Raw genomic sequence first — 19,398 nt, forward strand, 5'->3', positions numbered from 1 at the left:
GACTAAAATATTCAGTTTGATCAATTACGTTGTTGTGATGTTATATTTATCTATATTTTTTTATGAGAGCAGTAACTGTAATGGGGTTATAACATGTAATTGCATAGAAGTGTAAGTGTTATTATTCATTTCAATCGTCATTCATTTACAGAATAAAGTAACGTTACTGTGTGAGTGAATGTGTGTGTTACTGCAGAACATTCAACCTCTTACTAGTTAACACTTAGTTTGTGCTTTTGTTTTTCTTGTTTAGTATTTCAAATATAGTGATTTAACTTCTGCTTTAAAGCTTGTGGACAATAAGATGTTTTTTTTTTGTTTTCAAAATATACAAAAAAAAAAAAATGTTTCAAAATCTTTGCACAGTGTATAGCATAGCCCACATAGATACATTTAATACCTTTTTCATAGCCTTCAATTTGCACAATGTTTGAAGAACATCGGGCAGAATGTGAAATAACATGTTTTTTTGAAAAAATACAGAAAATAATAATGGGCCTTTTAACCCAACGAATCGATTAATCGAAGAAATAATCGACAGATTACTTGATTATCAAAATAACTGTTAGTTGCAGCCCTAATAGAAATACGTTTAATAATCTTATATTTGGTTTATGGTAGTCTTATACTAGGAAATACTAGATACCTTTCATTATATTCATCATATTGGATTCAGCGGTCGGATGAAACCAAGAAAATCCTACAGAAAGTTCTGATCCTTATTTGGGGTTCATTAGGATCACGTAAGTGATGCCAGGTGTATGATGATAATCACTTCTGAACATGAGCTGGAATGTGATTGGTTCATTCTGAGCATAAACTTTTCTATTTGAATTTTGTTGGTTGCTATAATCACATTAAAGGTGAGGGGGAAAATATCTGATATGATTTATATTGGTTTTATTTACATCACAAAAAAACCCTGCAATTTTTGGGTAGACTTTTTAAATTCTCTCTCTCTCTCTCTCTCTCTCTCTCTGCTGTCCTACTTTACAAGAGAAACATCCCACAAATAGTTCCCAAAGGCACTGAGAAGTCACCTGCTTCGTCATGCCTAGTTGGCTGTTTATGATGTTTATAAAGTCATGATGGAAACGCTGAGGTTGATGTGCTCGGCAGAAACAGTGTATCAGTAGCGTGTCCCGCTCCTGAGCTCACCTTGTCGGACTGTTTTCATCCGCACGGGGTCTTTGGTGTTGTCCAGCAGAGCCAGCACGTCGTACAGGGGCAAGCCGGACACGGGCAAGCCCTCGACCTCCAGCAGCAGGTCTCCCTCAGTCAGCTGTCCGTACTGATACACCACATCCTTCCTCACGGCCGCGATGTAGCTGAACTGTCCGCTCTGTGCGCCGCCGCGTAGCTCCACGTTCAGCTCCCCGTCACTGGTCCTGCGCACCGAGCACTCATTCACTCTGCTGCTCCAGTGGTTCCTCTTCTGGATGGTTCTAGACATGTCCACTGTAACCCAGTTCAGTCTCAGTGTATATGAAGAAGAGCAGCCGGGGAACCTGAGGGAACTTCAGCTGACCCGCACACACACTCCGGCTGAGTCATATTTCACTCTTCTGTTACACACAAAGAATTTTCTCACATTAGATAAAAAACTTTTTAAAAAATAAAATAAAACTCCAACAGAAAGTAGGTGTGATATCCAGTATACAATTCCTCTGTGCGGCGTGTTTTCTTTCTTTTTTCATTAATGCGCGTGAAACTTTTTTATTTCCCTCACAGACTTCTGTCACTTTCCGACATGACTAACTTTCTGACAAAGTACACACTGTTGAGTACAATTACATTCATTTATTTATTTTTAACTTTCTCGGAATGTTTCTAATTCGTTTTACCTCAGAGTTTGACTCGGAAAGATGTCTTGTCTTCGGTTTTGTTTTATTTAATCTTTTTCTGCGTCTCCTTTAAGCAGGTAGCCTTCTTTACACCAGCGCTCGCGCTATCGGCTCTCGAGTTGATACTCAATAGGACGCGCATGCGCACTGCTTAGTTTAGTTGACGTTTGGAGACGGGAAATCCTGGGCTGAATCCTGAATAGCAAACCTATTACCCTTTTAAGTGCACTACAACCTGTATGAAATTGCGGTTTCTAAACCCTATGTAGTGACCCTTATTATTCGTTAAGAAGTCGTTTAGTATACACCCTGGTCACGCCCGTCCCAGGGTCCTAATGCTATTTTAGACTAGTTCCAAATTATTTGAACGTTTTTTAAATCGGTAATCCCGCGATATTTTACGGTGATTGGGAATGATGTCCTGGAGCTAAAGAGACTAAAGCACTCGTTATAGAGGAATTATCAGGAATATGTGAATATGTGACTTTTTAACCAAGTTAGCTGCATATTTTTATTCAAATTCTTCAGTTTTATTACTTTGTTACTTGAAAGAAGATATTTTCACATATTAGTTACATCTCAGGTGGCATTCACACAACTGAAATGTTTACGTCTACAACTATTACTGTAACTGAAATAGTTTCCTGAATGTTTACCATAAATAAAAATATGGAAACATTTTGTAATATTGCAACTCTTTTTTTTATGCTTGGCTATTTTGGATTTTGTTTTTATTTTTAAATATTGTTATTTTATCAATGTGCACAGCATTTCAATTGTTTTACAATATGTGTCTGAACTTCCATTTTCAAAAACTACAATCAATTAATTTCATCTTATTTTCTGTTTTTGTGATAATATTACCAAAATATGACTCACAACAGGGTTGACAACAGCAACAATGTTTAGGATACAAAGGCTTACAGTGTTGCCACCTCACAGCTCCAGAGTCCCAGGTCTGATCCTGAACTTGGGATATTGTGTGTGTGTGTGTGTGTGTGTGTGTGTGTGTGTGTGTGTGTGTGTGTGTGTGTGTGGGTGGGTGGGTGGGTGGGTGGGTGTGCGTGTGTGTGTGTGTGTGTGTGTGTGTGGAGGTTCACATGTTGGTAACATGCTGGTCAGTGGCTATGCTAAATTGCTCCTAGGTGTGAAAGGGTGTGTGCATGGTACCCTGTGATGGACTGGCTAATAACTATAATTAATTTGTGGATAATTACCACAGATTTTCAATTGTATTTAGATTTAGCCATTACTAGCCATTAGGTGGGCCATTCCAAAACCTTGGTCTTGTTTTGGTGAAGCCATTCTTTTATTTGGAGCTGTGCTTCAAGTTGTCATGCTGAAAGGTGAAATTCCTATTCATCTTAAGTATAAACCTTAATGTTTTGGGCTAAATTGACTGGTATTTGGATCTATTCATTATTCCCTCCACCCTGATTAAAGCCTAGTTCCATCTAAAGAAAAGCAGCCCCAAGGCATGATTCTGCCACCACTGTGCTTCACCATTGGGTATGGTGTTCTTTTGGTGATGTAATTGTTTTGCACCAAACATACCTTTTGGAATTACGGAAATACACTCCAACAGTAATTATCATACGGCATCCAACATGTATTCCTGCCTTACATCCAATTGTCCTGGGATAGACTCCATATCCACCGCAACCCTGCACAAGTCAAATGAATTAATATTTGCACATTAGACTGGTTTACTTTTCATTTAAAATCTTACCTTTCTCCTTTTTACCATTTTTAGGTAAATGCATGTTTCCACATCTTTTATTCTATTCTTACAGGATAAATATGTAAGTACATAACATATTTCTTTGCACACAAATGTTTAAAGATATGAATCATTTTACATACGCATCCACAATCATGAATAAGAGTATATACTACAGTATAGTGGCTAACATACTGCTTTTGCACCTATCAAACATCTAAATGTTTGATTCATGTTTTGGCTTTTCCCATTATTATAGTCTCTCTTAAAGTAAAATGTCAACATATAAATCCTATTACCGTAATAAGTAAAAGGTTTGATGCTGTATGATCAGTACCAGTGGGTACACACAATAAATTATTATAAATAAGACAAAATAAAGTTGGAGCACCTACTCTTGCGCTACAGTTCTAAGAAAACAGTATTACTTCCTTAAAATCATAAGACTTTGCGAAAGAATACATTATTTTAAAGGGGCCTTTTTAACAAATGTGGGGACTTACCTCTTATAAATCCTTTGTAATAATAAATAAAAATATATTACTGAAAGCTTTATGAAAGGATCAGGTATGGCTAGATAATATGTTTTATATTATTATATAAGGTTATATTATTAATAGGTTTTATTTCTATTTGTTACATCCTTGGGGATAATGTATGTATGTATGTATGTATGTATGTATGTATGTATGTGTGTGTGCATATATACGTATGTATCTATATAGTCAGGAAGTCAGGAACCCATGGGAGTTAACTTACACATACAGGATTTTGAATTAATTATTTATTTACACTTATTTTTATATTTATTTTTTCCTTGCCGGTGAAAAATGGTGTTAACTTTGGTTGAAAGGGTAGAGATCGTGCTTCTTGGTATTTCTTGGTACAATCATTAGTTCCTGAAATTTCAGACTTCCGTTTTAATTTATAACAGCCATTTTAAACCTACAGTGGAGGGGATTCAAACATTTGTTGTTGCTGTTGTTGTTGTTGTTTTCTTCCAGAAATTATATCAAAGTCTTCTGCAAGGACTTAAAGGACACAGATCTGAGATAATGGCCCAGTCAAGAGTTGGAAAGTTTGGATGGAAAGTTTCCATTTCTTTATGATATGTACATATTGTGTGCAAGCCAGATGTACATTATCAGTGGGACCCCCCACACACACACAAACACGCACACATATACAAACTCATTCATGACTAGAGGCAATTTAGAGTAGCTAAGCTACATACCAGTATGTTTTATGAGGTGAGATAAAAAAAAAAATGAGAACCTGAAAGGAACCCATATGATCACAGTGAGCACTTGTGAAACCCCACACAGACAGTAATTTGAGCTCAGGATTGAACCTCGGTCCCTAAAGTTGTGAGCCATATACACTATATTATGATCTACAGGCTTTCTAATTTTTAAATATTTTTTATAAACACACGTTTAGCTATGCGTACAATGAATTCAGCATGCAATTTGCATTGTACTACTGACTAGCCGTAAGCTTCAATTAGTTATAATATAACAGCCTCATAGCTGAAGGGAAAAAAGCTAAACAAGTGTAACTGTCACGGTTCCATGTAAGGGAGGTTTAGGGCGAATGCAAGTGCAGTAAAACACGTTTATTGCGATAGAGAGGCAGACAAATCCAAAACAGTAATCCAAAGCATATTCTAATAACAGGCAAAAGGTCAGCCTATATACAAACAGGCATAAATTGGGCAAGGCTAGAATCAGAGTCGAGTAACGAGAAATGAGGTCAATAATATGAATCAAGACGAGAAACGAGAAACAAAGAACAACCGCTTGGTAAAGAGATATACTCAATACTACGCAAAGTGTACAGAGACACGAGGGGTTTAAATGACAAACGTAATCATGGGTTAAACACGGACAGCTGAAAACAATGATGTCACACATTCGGAAAACAACCAATGACAGAATATAACCATAACAATAGCACGTGTCCAACATAAACAAAGTCACTGTCATTGAAGACCGAAAAGCGTGCGTTTGCTAAGCCCTCGTGCATCTGGCTCGTGCACGAGCATGCGCTTCGGTTTTCCAAGCACACTGCAATACTACAGCGCTGACTCAAGGGGAAATTGTGACAATAACCAAATATGGCTTCTATTACTGACGACATGACAAATAAGGAGGATGTGTTTTTAGGAAGTTTGTATGTACATTTTTTTTAAAAAAAGTGCACGCTATGGTTTTGGCTTCCTAGAGGTGTCACATCTGGGTTATAGAGAATGTTTACCTTGCAGACAGAATAAGTTGTACAGCAAAATGACAGGATGGCAAACAGAGCTGAGGTGTGTTATGATTTATTGTAGGCACACCTAGAAACCTGAACAATGAACAAGCAGAATTCAATAGATATTAACATCACATGACTTCCTTTCAAAAAATTTGCTGTTTTTTTTTCTTTCTATTTTCTTTCTATTTTTCATGAATGTACACTGATTTATGTGCTTTGCTGGTCCTCAGGTTGAGAGCCAGAAGCAACAGACACCAGAACCAGGTGTGAACTGTAGACCTTTTGCATAACACAATGAAACAACACACATGTGGCCAAGAAATGAAAAGTATCCAGTTGTCAGGGAGACTATAAATTAGGAAATATTTCAAATATGACATGCTAGAATACAGTATACAGGACCCAAAATAACAAAAAAAAAACATTTATATAATTATGTGAAGACTATACTGTATAGAAATGAATAAGGAAGTAATAATGACTGATAGATTCTCTGATCTAATGTATTAGGGCCAAACTCAGAGTTATTACCTTAAGTCCAAAAGTTGCATTTATATTTACAAGGGAAAGGAGATTTGATTTACGCAGCTGCTTAAGTTATTATACTCCCTATTCAGAATATGCAAATCACCTGCATGTCGTTCACACCTCTTAGATTGCCAAATTTATCTTGTAGAAGCATCTGACACTGTTTTTTTCAATAATGTCTAAACCACAGACTAAACCCAAGTACTTGGGAAAAAAATCGAGGAATAGAAAATGTGGACTCAAGACTCGGACAGTGATTTTTTTCCTGCTGGTAAATGTTATACTATGTAATATGTAACATGGTAAATGGTCTGCACTTATATAGCGCTTTTTTCACATTAGTGGTTCCAAAGCACTTTACACTGGTTCTCATTCACACATTCACACACACCAGTGGTAGCAGAGCTGCCACGCAAGGCGCTAGCTTGCCATCGGGAGCAACTTGGGGTTCAGTGTCTTGCCCAAGGACACTTTCTGATAGTGGAGTCAGGAACAGTGACCGTTATTGACACAAGAGAGGCCTGTAGTCCCTTTGATGTTGTCCTTGGCTCTTTTGTGACTGGTTGAGTAGTTGCTGTGCTCTTGGAGGAATTTTGGAAGGTTGGCCACTTCTGGAAAGGTTCACTACCATGTTGTGTTTTTTTCAATTTGGAGATAATGGCTCTCACTATGGTCCTTTGGAGTCCTAGAGCCTTTGAAATAGCTTTATAACCCTTCCCAGACTTTATAACCCATCACCTCATAATTTCTGGAATTTCTTTGCCATAGTGTGTTACTGGGTAAAACCTTTTAACTAACTTCATTCTGTTGAAAAAGTTCTATTTAAGTGTTGATTTGATTGAACAGTGTTTGCAGTAATCAGGCCTGGTTGCGTCTAGTCCAGCTGAACCCCATTATGAATGCAGTTTCATAGATTTGAGGAATTAGTAACTACAGGGGAAAATACATTTTCACACAGTCCCAGTTGGTATTGGATAACTTTTTGTAAAATATGTGCTCAGAGTAAAAAAAACAAACAACATCCAACCAATCAGGACAAGTAACTGGCTGTAGTTGCCACCTATTTTAACTCTTAAATCCATGGTTATTATTATGTTATTTGTCTTAATAGTCAAATACTATGAATTATTCCACAGTCAAATTGCAACCAATTAAAAAGAAAATTATGTGGTTATGAAAGTGAGCAATGAAATCTGGACACATTTATGACTCCTGAGAATTTAAGGGACTAAAAAGAATTCACCAACACCATCACAACCACATACATCACCACCACCACAACCACAACCAGCACCACCCCACCATTACCACCATCCCCACAACCAGTACCATCATCACCAACACCATCACCACCATCACCATCAGCACCACAATCACCACAATCACCACCACCACAACCAGCACTCTCACCACCAACACCATCACCTACACTACCATCAGCACCAGTGTCACCACCACCACCACCACTACAACCACAACCAGCACCACCAACACAATGACCACAACCAGCACCATCACCACTACCATCAGCACCACCATCACCAACACTACCATCAACATCAGCATCACTAACACCACCACCACAACCAGCACCAGCACCACCATTACCAGACCACCATCAGCACCACTGTCACAACCATCACCACCACCACAACTAAATCAGCACCACCATTACCAGCATCACCACAATTAGCACCATCACGACCATTACCAACACCACCATCACCACTAGTACAACCCTAACCACAACCACAACCAGCACCATCACCAAAATCACCATCAGCATCACCAGCAACACCACCATCACCACCACCACAACCATCACCATCAACACCACCACCATTACAAACACTATCAACACCACCATCATCACCACCATACCATCAGCACCACCATCACCAACACCACCATAAGCACCACTGTTACCACCATCACCACCACCACCAAAACCATCATCACTACCACCACCACCATCACCACCATCACCACCATAACCATCACCACAACCAACACCACCATCACCACTAACAGTAACATTAACATTACCACCACCTTCATTCATGCCTTCTAGATAGGATTATGGGGAATGTATTTTCTATATGTTACCTTCTAGGCTGCTTTGTTTTGTGCAAGTGGTTTTTAAGGGAACCACAGAGCTACAACTGCCCAATGTAAATGATTCTTTATAACGAGCATTTTCAAAGAATCAGGGTGAAAACTGGCTGGAAATCAGGATCAGTGTAGAGTAATTAAATATTAACCTGGCAGTCGAACAGTCTGATTGATTTTCCCTTGCTGTTGAATAAACACAACCTTTATTACATTTTTCCCATGAGACAGTGATGCCATAACATTCTATTAACCACACATAGTATAGTCTGCTATTGATATTAGTGTTGCGTGTGAAGTGTAAACCAGATGGAGTGAATATACTGCAACATTTAGTGTTCATGTTTAGGAAAGCTTTATAGAAATTCGCCAGTAATAATATCCACAATGTTTGCATAATTATAATTCCAGTAATAAATATGTAGTAGCCTAAAAGTACATTGCAATTACTGTTTTGCTATGCACATACTCTCTCTCTCTCTCTCTCTCTCTCTCTCTCTATATATATATATATATATATATATATATATATATATATATGCGCGTGCGTGTGTGTGTGTGTGTATATATATATATATACAGTATCTCACAAAAGTGAGTACACCCCTCACACTTTTGTAAATATTTGATTATATCTTTTCATGTGACAACACTGAAGAAATGACACTTTGCTACAATGTAAAGTAGTGAGTGTACAGCTTGTGTAACAGTGTAAATTTGCTGTCCCCCCAAAATAACTCAACACACAGCCATTAATGTCTAAACCGCTGGCAACAAAAGTGAGTACACCCCTAAGTGAAAATGTCCAAATTGGGCCCAAAGTGTCAATATTTTGTGTGGCCACCATTATTTTCCAGCACTGCCTTAACCCTCTTGGGCATGGAGTTCATCAGAGCTTCACAGGTTGCCACTGGAGTCCTCTTCCACTCCTCCATGACGACATCACGGAGCTGGTGGATGTTAGAGACCTTGTGCTCCTCCACCTTCCGTTTGAGGATGCCCCACAGATGCTCAATAGGGTTTAGGTCTGGAGACATGCTTGGCCAGTCCATCACCTTCACCCTCAGCTTCTTTAGCAAGGCAGTGGTCGTCTTGGAGGTGTGTTTGGGGTCGTTATCATGCTGGAATACTGCATTGCAGCCCAGTCTCCGAAGGGAGGGGATCATGCTCTGCATCCGTATGTCACAGTACATGTTGGCATTCATGATTCCCTCAGTGAACTGTAGCTCCCCAGTACCGGCAGCACTCATGCAGCCCCAGACCATGACACTCCCACCACCATGCTTGACTGTAGGCAAGACACACTTGTCTTTGTACTCCTCACCTGGTTGCCGCCACACACGCTTGACACCATCTGAACCAAATAAGTTTATCTTGGTCTCATCAGACCACAGGACATGGTTCCAGTAATCCATGTCCTTAGTCTGCTTGTCTTCAGTAAACTGTTTGCAGGCTTTCTGGTGCATCATCTTTAGAAGAGTCTTCCTTCTGGGACGACAGCCATGCAGACCAATTTGATGCAGTGTGCGGCGTATGGTCTGAGCACTGACAGGCTGATCCCCCACTCCTTCAACCTCTGCAGCAATGCTGGCAGCACTCATATGTCTATTTCCCAAAGACAACCTCTGGATATGACGCTGAGCACGTGCACCCAACTTCTTTGGTCGACCATGGCGAGGCCTGTTCTGAGTGGAACCTGTCCTGTTAAACCGCTGTATGGTCTTGCCACCGTGCTGCAGATCAGTGTCAGGGTCTTGGAAATCTTCTTATAGCCTAGGCCATCTTTATGTAGAGCAACAATTCTTTTTTTCAGATCCTCAGAGAGTTTAACACACCTGAGACCTTATAACACAAGTCACATGACACCGGGGAGGGAAAATCTCTAATTGGGCCCAATTTGGACATTTTCACTTAGGGGTGTACTCACTTTTGTTGCCAGCGGTTTAGACATTAATGGCTGTGTGTTGAGGTATTTTGAGGGGACAGCAAATTTACACTGTTACACAAGCTGTACACTCACTACATTACATTGTAGCAAAGTGTCATTTCTTCAGTGTTGTCACATGAAAAGATATAATCAAATATTTACAAAAATGTGAGGGGTGTACTCACTTTTGTGAGATACTGTATATATGTGTATGTATATATATATATATATATATATATATATATACATATATATATATATATATATATATATATATATATACATATATATATATATATATATATATATATATATATATATACATACATATATATATATATTGGCACCCTTTGTAAATATGAGCAAAGAAGGCTGTGAAAAATTGTCTTTATTGTTTGACCTTTTGATCTTTTGTTAAAAATTCACAAAAATACTCTGCTCTGATGGATATCAAACAATACAAATACAACACAGGTTTATCCATAAAATAAATATATCTTTGTTAGCCACAATTATTGGCACCCCTACGAATTCCTATGAGAAAAATATATTTGAAGTATATTCCCATTGATATATATATTTTTTTTTTTTTTTTGGTACACCTGGGTGACTAGGAACAGGACATTGTTCAACCATGACTTCCTGTTTCACAGGGGTATAAATATGAGGTAACACATAGGCCAAATTCCCTTAGTCATTCATAACAAGGTGAATGAGGTGAATAAAGCTGTGATGTGAGGCAAAAGGTTGTTGAGCTTCACCAAATGGGAAGTGGCTATAAGGAAATAGGACAAACATTGAACATGCCCATTTCCACCATCAGAGCAATAATTAAGAAATTCCAGTCAACTGGAAGAGGACGAGTGTCTATATTGTCTCAATGCACTGTGAAGAGGATGGTACAAGTGGCCAAACAATCTCCAAGGATCACATATAATACACACACACACATATATATATATATATATATATATATATATATATATATATATATATATATATATATATATATATATATATATATATATTTTTTTTCCAAAATAGTTTAAAGGCCTTCAGTCAGGCATCATATTTTAATGTTAAATTTTGGGGTAATATCTCAAATTTATATTGCATTATTAACATTGTGTATGATGGTACATTTTTTGTATTGCAAAATATTGCATAGTATATTAAAGAGGATTGCAATCTTCCATACAGTACTATTGTGCAAGCATATGCTTAATTTACCTCAGGGAAATCAGTTGCCAGAAAATATATCGTCCCTTCTAAATAATGCAAAACGCACCAGATGAATAGCGTGAGGTCTAGAATCTCATGAGAGGCTCGTGATCTGAACAAGTGGAGTGTGGAAAATTGCTTAATGGGCTTTTTTTATCTGCTTACATTTATGTGCGAATTTAGGCTTGACTCATCAACAAATGAACACAGCAGTTCAATGAGAGGAAATGAGAGGAAGCATAAAGACAAATGCACGATGGTAAACTCGTAAATCAGAAATAGGGTGACAAAAAAAGAATTAGGAAGTCCTGAAGTGAAGGGGAAGGACAGATGAGAGAATGAGAGAATGAAAGAGAGAAAGAAGGCATGAAAAATGAGCTGTTATTAGGTAGATGTGGTTTCCCACCTTTGCAATTCTCTATTTTTTTAACATAACCCAATTAAACTGTGACATGCATGAAGTGAAATCTGCACTACATTTGAATAGAATAAATACAGTGGAAAAATCTAAACATTTAATTTATTGTTTTTATGTCGCTTTATATATTTATTGAGAAACAGTGGGTGGGGATTTGCCTATAAAGACTGAAATACTGAAGTTGTGTCAAAATGCAATATAATCTACATGAAATCAAATCTACTCTGCTATGCTGCGTTTCTTTGTGTGCCACTGTAAAGCGACAAAACGAAATGTTCTCTCATATTTCCAAACAACAGAGCACTCTGCATTGCTTTTCATCACAATTCTTTACTGAATTGAGGGGGTGTGGTTAATGTGAAAACAATGAACAACTTTGTATCTTGTGCTGATGTAAGAGATAACTACTCTAGGGACTGTAGCGGTCCTAGACATTTTATCCTTTTTACTGCAATTAGGTTTCCCGTATCAGAAAGCCACAAAAAAACATTTTAGAATGAAAACATTTTGTTTTAATTTCATAGTTTTATAGTAATAGAATTGCATATGCATTATATTCTTCATGCTAGATCTAGAGCTCAATCAAGCTTCCCAATTAAATAAACCATAGTTACATCATGTAGGCTACAACTGAATACTGTTGGTAAAGTGTTAGCTTTTATACTTTGTATATACTTTAAAAGACCAAGTTATCAAGACAATTTGAGCAAAAGTCCACTAAGAAAGCTAGTTAAATAATTAATATTATGCTCTCCAAACCGACTGCCAACTCCTAGCTAACTTGCCAAAATAATGTTGAGCTAGCATTACATCCTTAATTATTTTATTATTAGATTATCTCCACCGTGTACTGTGGTTCTGCTTCCACTTTTACACTTGTTCTTGTTTTCTCTCTCTTTTCTGGCTTCTAGACAGGTATGTTCTCTTCATTTTGAAAAGTACAACAATTCAAAATGCACTTTCACAAGACCCACATGCTAGTATAACAATTACCCATCAGAGGTTTTGGGGAAGATCTGCACTTTGAGATTTGACCTTTTTTTTTTGATCATAGAATTTTTATTGGAAATTTGAATTTTACACATTATAACACCACACCCAGCAACCCCAACAAAACAACCACAGCCAAAACCAAAAGAAAGGGGGAAACAAAAGACAATAACAAACAAACATTCAAAGAAAAAAACACACACACACACACAAAAAAAAGGTAAGATGATTAGTGTTTACTGTCTACCTCTCCTCAAGCCACCTCCAGAGTGCGTTCATCATTGAAATAGGTAATAAATTGTTGCCATTTTCCCAAAAATGAGTCACCCCTGCCTCTGATGTTGTACTTGATTTTTCCAAGTTTCAAAAACAACATTAAGTCTTTAAGCCAGACTGATATAGAGGGGGGTTGTGGAGAGGTCCAAGACAACAGTATTCTGCGCCGAGCAAGTGACGATGCAAAGGCCACAACATTAGCTTGTTTATGGTTCAGAGGCTGACGCTGAGATGAAATACCAAAGATGGCAATTAAAGGACAGACATCTAATTTGATTTTAAGAACGTCGGACATAGTTTCAAAGAAAGAGTTCCAAAAGTTCTGCAGTTTGGGACAGAGTGAAAACATATGACTCAGGTTACAGGGCGAAAATGAGAATTTTTCACACGTCAGGAACATTGGGATATATTTTAGACCGTTTACACCTAGAGAGGTGAGCTCTGTGGACCACTTGAAATTGTATGAAACTAAGTCTAGCACAGGACGTGGTGGTACGTATATTATCTAACGCTCTGCCCCAGTAATCATCCTCAAGCTCCAGGCCAAATTCCTCTTCCCAAGCACTAATGGTTTTGATATTGTAAAAATCGTCCTGTGACCAGATCGTTGCATATATCCGTGAGATAATGCCACCCTTATGAGGATTCAGCTTGAACACCTCTTCCCATGCAGACTTTGTAGGTAAGGAGGGAAAACCAGCGAATAGGGAGGAGACACAATGCCTAATTTGAAAGAAACGGAATAGGTGAGACAGAGGCAGACTGAAGGACAACTCAGAAAAGTTTGCAAACACATTATTAATGAAAAGATCCTCAAAGCATTTCAGACCCTTCTTTTCCCACAAAGAGAATGTGGAGTCTGTAAAGGAGCGGGGAAAGAGGTGGTTATTACATATTGGTGCCATGGCTGAGGCCGAGATAGATTTAAAATGACGGTGAAACTGATAGAAAATTTTTAGAGAGGTACATACTATTGGATTATCCGTGTGTTGTGAAAGGGTTATAGGAAGGGAGGAGAACACCATAGCAGGGTGGGAGGTTGAAATACAAGACTTTGCTTCTAGAGATTTGACATTTTTATGTTTTTTTGTCAGCCTTCATGGGGACCCCTCAAAAATCAGGACCCCATGAAATTACCTGCATTGCCGGTTCTGTAGCTATGCCTCTGACAACATATTTTTATTCTTTAGTGATTTGTTCAAGTTTATAAACAAGACATGTCCATTTTGAAGTAGTTATGCTTTGTTTCATAGTGGTGCTTCATGTGACCACGTTTGACTAGCGGCACATTCTCTGAGCAGATGAGACACCTGTTTTGCATAAAAGGCGAACAAATACATAATTCATTCTAATGTTTTCTACAAATGTACAAAAAGCATCAACTCATTCTCATCAACTGATGCTTACAACTGTCAAACATCACTTTAAAATGCATTTTATTGCACAGTTATTGTACTCCATACTGCTTCACTCCTAATACACAGACACTTGCCTCGTTTTCATTCGGATGACACACCCAGTGGAGCTCCATCAAGGTCACAGAAGTCTGCATAAGGATGAATGATAATTTATGTTAATTAGGGCAGATATATAATAATGATGATAATGAGGCCAGCCTCTCACAAGTCATATTACCTTTCCTCTGAGTAGACGTCATGGGGGTCTATTCCCTATTGCTCTCTAATATCTTAAGTGTTAGCCCTCAGGACAAACTCACAGACATACAGATTGTCTTTTCATGAGCAGAAATCACTTTTTAATTGGAAGGCGATATTAAAATGCGCCCAAACCATATGCCACCCCCACACAGTTTCAAAATATCACAAATTATAGACTACTAAAAAGTAGACTGCAGTTGCTGAAGCTTATGCTTCAGTTTCTAAAATTCTTTTTGTAAGAAATCAATGCCATATTGTTCTTTAAAATTCATTTTGGGCACGGTGGCTTAGTGGTCAGCACATTTGCCGCACACCTCCAGGGTTGTGGGTTCGATTCCTGCCTCCACCTTGTGTGCGCAGAGTTCGCATTTTCTCCCCATGCATCGGGGGTTTCCTCCAGGTACTCCGGTTTCCTCCCCCAGTCCAAAGACATGCGTTGTAGGCTGATTGGCATCTCTAAATTGTCCATAGTGATGTCAATTAGCAATAATGATATCATATACAAATGTCTTTGCTGCAAATAATCAACTGGAGAAGTTGAAGATCATTTATATACAGTATAATGACTTATAGCTGAATGTTCAATCTTAAGATAATGTTCCAAAAGAGTTTTAAGGCTTAAGCACAAGAAAAGTACAGCCAAAGCTTTTTGTTTCAGTGCTCTACAAATCTGGACAATCCACAAATGCTGTTATTTTTGAGTACTTTTCTGAGAATTATAAAACACCATTTAGTATCCATTTATACTTTTCAGAAAGTATACTTATTTGCATTTAATTTTTTTTATTGTTATTTAATTGTTTAATTGTGTTCTGATTGATGTGATTGTGTTAGTATGTAAAGCATTTTGAGCTTCTTTTTAAATATAAAAGTGAGCTGTACTCAAAGCTGCTCTGAACCCACCTGCAGTTGTAAGGAAGGAAGTGTTGTAGACAGGACATGTAATCCTGCTGTACACCGATCTAAGATAAGTTTTGTTGTCTCATTTCCATTTAAAGCTCAGGATAGGCTCAGGGAAAGCTGATCTGGGAACAGGGTTCAGGGGTAGCTCGTCAGATCAGCGTGGGGATGTGGTGGCTATTTCAGCAGCAGGATATCCTGTCCCAGCCTTGTCACATGACCAACACAATGAGAAGCCAGGATGCATGCTATGGCCCAGATGTTTTTATTTTGGCCTCACAAAATATTTTTCCACTTAGGCATTTGCTTGTTTGTTCAGCATTTTGCAATTCTGACTGTCTCCAGTTTATCTCTCGGTTTTGGTCAATAAGAGATTCTCTGAGGACAAAGCATTGAGACATATTATTTAGCCATCACTAATGGCATTTAACTCTACAATGCATATCTAGTACTGCTAGTGACATGTAACATTTCTTTTTATTTTAAACAATGATCAATATTGAAGGGCCTACATGTTGTTATGTAAATATTTTAGAATTTCGTTCTCTAATATCAAGCTCAAATGAACCAGGTCATGTAATTTGTAGTCCAATATGTGATAAATGACAAAATATTAAATAAAATCAATTTTTCCATTTATTTTATTATTTTTAATAAAATGTTTTTACAGATTTAAACTGTCATGGACATTCATTTCTTCAAAGTCATATAGATAAATGTCTATATTTGTACGGACCCAGGTTTCAGTGGTTAGCTTGAACTTTCCTATTCAGTCTCAGTTAAATGTACTAAATATTGAAATAATAAAGAAATAAAGGCTATAGATGGTTTTACATATTGCAGGCCGTGCAATATGTGTGTCAGATAACCCCATAAATGTAGAGACTATTATGCCATCTGCTGGTCAAACTGTATGGTCATACAGTCAGACTGTCTAAAGTGGGGGATTATTCATCCATCCATCAATCCATCCATCCATTCATTCATTCATTCAATTTTCACCTCAGTACATGCTTTACCAGGGTTACAATGGATCTGGAGACTATCCCCAGAACACTGGGCATGGGGAAGGAATACACTCTGGACTGGACACCAATCCCTTACAGGTTGATAGGGATTATGTTCAGTTTTTTGTCCTAGTTTATTTGAGGTAAGTGATAAAGAGCTCATAATGTGATGCATTTATCTGTATTTAAGTTATCCAACACCAGCTGGCCCTGTGGTAAAAAGTAATTGCCCCCTTAGTTACTCAATCAACCAATTAACCAAATTTATTTGATAATTAAATTCATATCCAGGCTTGTTTATTGCCAGCCCTGTTGAATCTAAACATGACTTAAATAGAATGTAAAAGAGGCCAGAACAAGCAGTCTCAACAAGCAGCACACTATACCGCAATCAAAAGAAATTCTGGAAAATATGAGAAAGAAAGTTACTGAAATATACAGTGGTGGATTGGCGGTTAAGGCTCTGGTTGACTGATTGGAAGGTCGGGGGTTCAAGCCCCAGCACTGCCAGGCTGCCCCTATTGGGCCCTTGAGCAAGGCAGTTAACCCTCTCTGCTCCAGGGGCGCTGTATCATGGCTGACCCTGCGCTCTGACCCCAGCTTCCTGACATGCTGGGGTATGCGAAGAAAAGAATTTCACTGTGCTGTAACGTATATGTGGTTAAAAAAAGACTCATTTTCATTATCATTATCATTATCATAAAAAATATAGCAGCCTGGAAGGGGCTAGAAAGCCAATTCTAAGGCTCTGGGACTCCAGTGAACCGAAGTGAGAGTCATTATGCCAAACAAGGTGGTGGTAGCATGATGGTGTGGGGATACTTCAGGGCCTGCGTTAAGCCATAGTTGGCAAAACCATAAATTCTGCTCTCTCCCAGAAAATCCTGAAGGAGAATGTTGGTTATCAAGACAATGATCTGCAACACAAGAGCAGTCCACATCTGAATGGCTCTAAAGAAACAAAATTAAGATTTTGAAGTGGCCTAATCAAAGTCCTGACTTGTGGCATGACCTTAAATAGGCAGTTCATGCTTGAGAGCCTTCCAATGTGACTGAATTGAAGCAATTCTGCAAAGAACAGTAAGCCAAAATCTAAATGCTTTTTCACAACACTATACATAAAATATGATGGTTTGTTTTACATTATATGGCATTATAAGTATGTTTACACCTGCCCATCACACCCATTCCAAAACCATGGGCATTAACATTCCCCCCCCCCCCCCCCCCATCTGGGAAGGATTTCCACAAGATCTTGAAACCCCTGTGGGGATTTGCCCGTTCAGCCACAAGAGCATTAGTGAGGTCACACACGGATGTCAAGTAAGCAGACCTGGTGAACAGTTGGCGTTCCATTTAATCCCATAGGTTTTTAGTGGGGTTCAGTTCAGGGTTCTTTGCAAACCAGTCAAGTTCTTCCACACCAGTCTTGGCAAACCATGTCTTCATCAAGCTCACTTTGTGCACACGAGCATTGTCATGCTGGAACAGGTTTGGGTTGGTTTCAGTGAAGTGAAATTGTAATAACACAGCATACACACTGTTAGCCCAAATTTCATATCTACTTAACAATTTAATTAGAACATACTTAAATTATTTAAATTTGAGTGCATTACTAAAAATTATAAGTAGATTCTACTCATTTGTAGACATATTTCAATGTATGAATAATTTAAGCTAAATGGATTAAAATTATTAAGTTTTTGTCCTGACCATGCCTCCCCACTGGTTAGCTGTTGCAGAGTCAGATATATGGGGACGCCATTTTCTTGTGGTTGCAAGTGAATTCGAGGAGCTATTGATGTGTGGTTAGAAAGTATGTTTTAGCCAGTTTTTATTGTTTCTATTCTCCATTGAGCGGCTGTTTGTAAATAATAAAAAATATAGTTTGAAACAATTTTGGACGTTTTCTCCCGCTTGAACCCCTACCAGGTGAGTTCAGGGGACATTTTTTCGTCAATCCGGTTCTTTCTCTGTTGGGATGTAACTGACAAGGACTCATACAGTCAAACACCAGTGGGAATCCTCTGCTTCGAATCAGAAAGTCCTCAGCTAAACCCATTCAAAGTGAGCATCGTCTTGGAAGGGAGTTTGGTGATGGATGAACTGGCCGACCTGGATGTTTGAGGAATGTCGTCTTCTGCAGCTTAACTGTCATATATCAAGGAGGTAACTCTTTGACTTCAGTTCCCATCAGCCACTGCACTGTACTACAATATGTCACATGACCACCTACACCTGAATCACGTTTCTGTTAACGAGCACTCCTATATATAACCACTGTTTGTACTGCTTCCTTGTCTCACGTAATTGTCTATCTATGCTTTTGTCCATGCTTCCATGTTTGGTTTTTGCCACAGTATTTTGCCAAGTTGTATTAGTGTCTATGTTTTGTTGTTTGTTTGTTTAAATAAAACGTTGAATATCTGCGATTGCTTCCGCATCAACCTTGACACGTGACATTAACAGGTCATACGCTTATGCCTGAGGAACTTCATGGTATGCTAACCTGTCCAAGAGAAATCTCATACAAACACTAAACGA

At 38.3% G+C, this 19,398-nt stretch overlaps 1 protein-coding gene across 22 annotated transcripts in view; it reads right to left on the reverse strand.

Annotated features, from left to right (window-relative positions):
• Positions 1-2,101, reverse strand: part of LOC128607639 (membrane-associated guanylate kinase, WW and PDZ domain-containing protein 1-like) — a 151,704-nt gene extending 149,603 nt beyond the window's left edge. For 14 of the 22 annotated variants that reach the window (XM_053624690.1, XM_053624682.1, XM_053624679.1 and 11 more), the window contains exons 1-2: positions 1,845-2,099; positions 1,159-1,565 (exon numbers count right to left, since the gene is read on the reverse strand). In XM_053624690.1, coding sequence (XP_053480665.1) covers positions 1,159-1,453 — 295 coding nt within the window. In that variant the 5' untranslated portion in view covers positions 1,454-1,565; positions 1,845-2,099. Of the gene's footprint in view, positions 1-1,158; positions 1,566-1,844 lie in introns of all 22 variants that reach the window. The other 8 variants (XM_053624683.1, XM_053624689.1, XM_053624678.1 and 5 more) reach the window with 2 other exon arrangements.
• Positions 2,102-19,398: the final 17,297 nt, after the last annotated feature.

This window comes from Ictalurus furcatus, chromosome 5 (genome assembly GCF_023375685.1).
Source record: "Ictalurus furcatus strain D&B chromosome 5, Billie_1.0, whole genome shotgun sequence".
In the NCBI taxonomy this organism is placed as follows: Eukaryota; Metazoa; Chordata; class Actinopteri; order Siluriformes; family Ictaluridae; genus Ictalurus; species Ictalurus furcatus.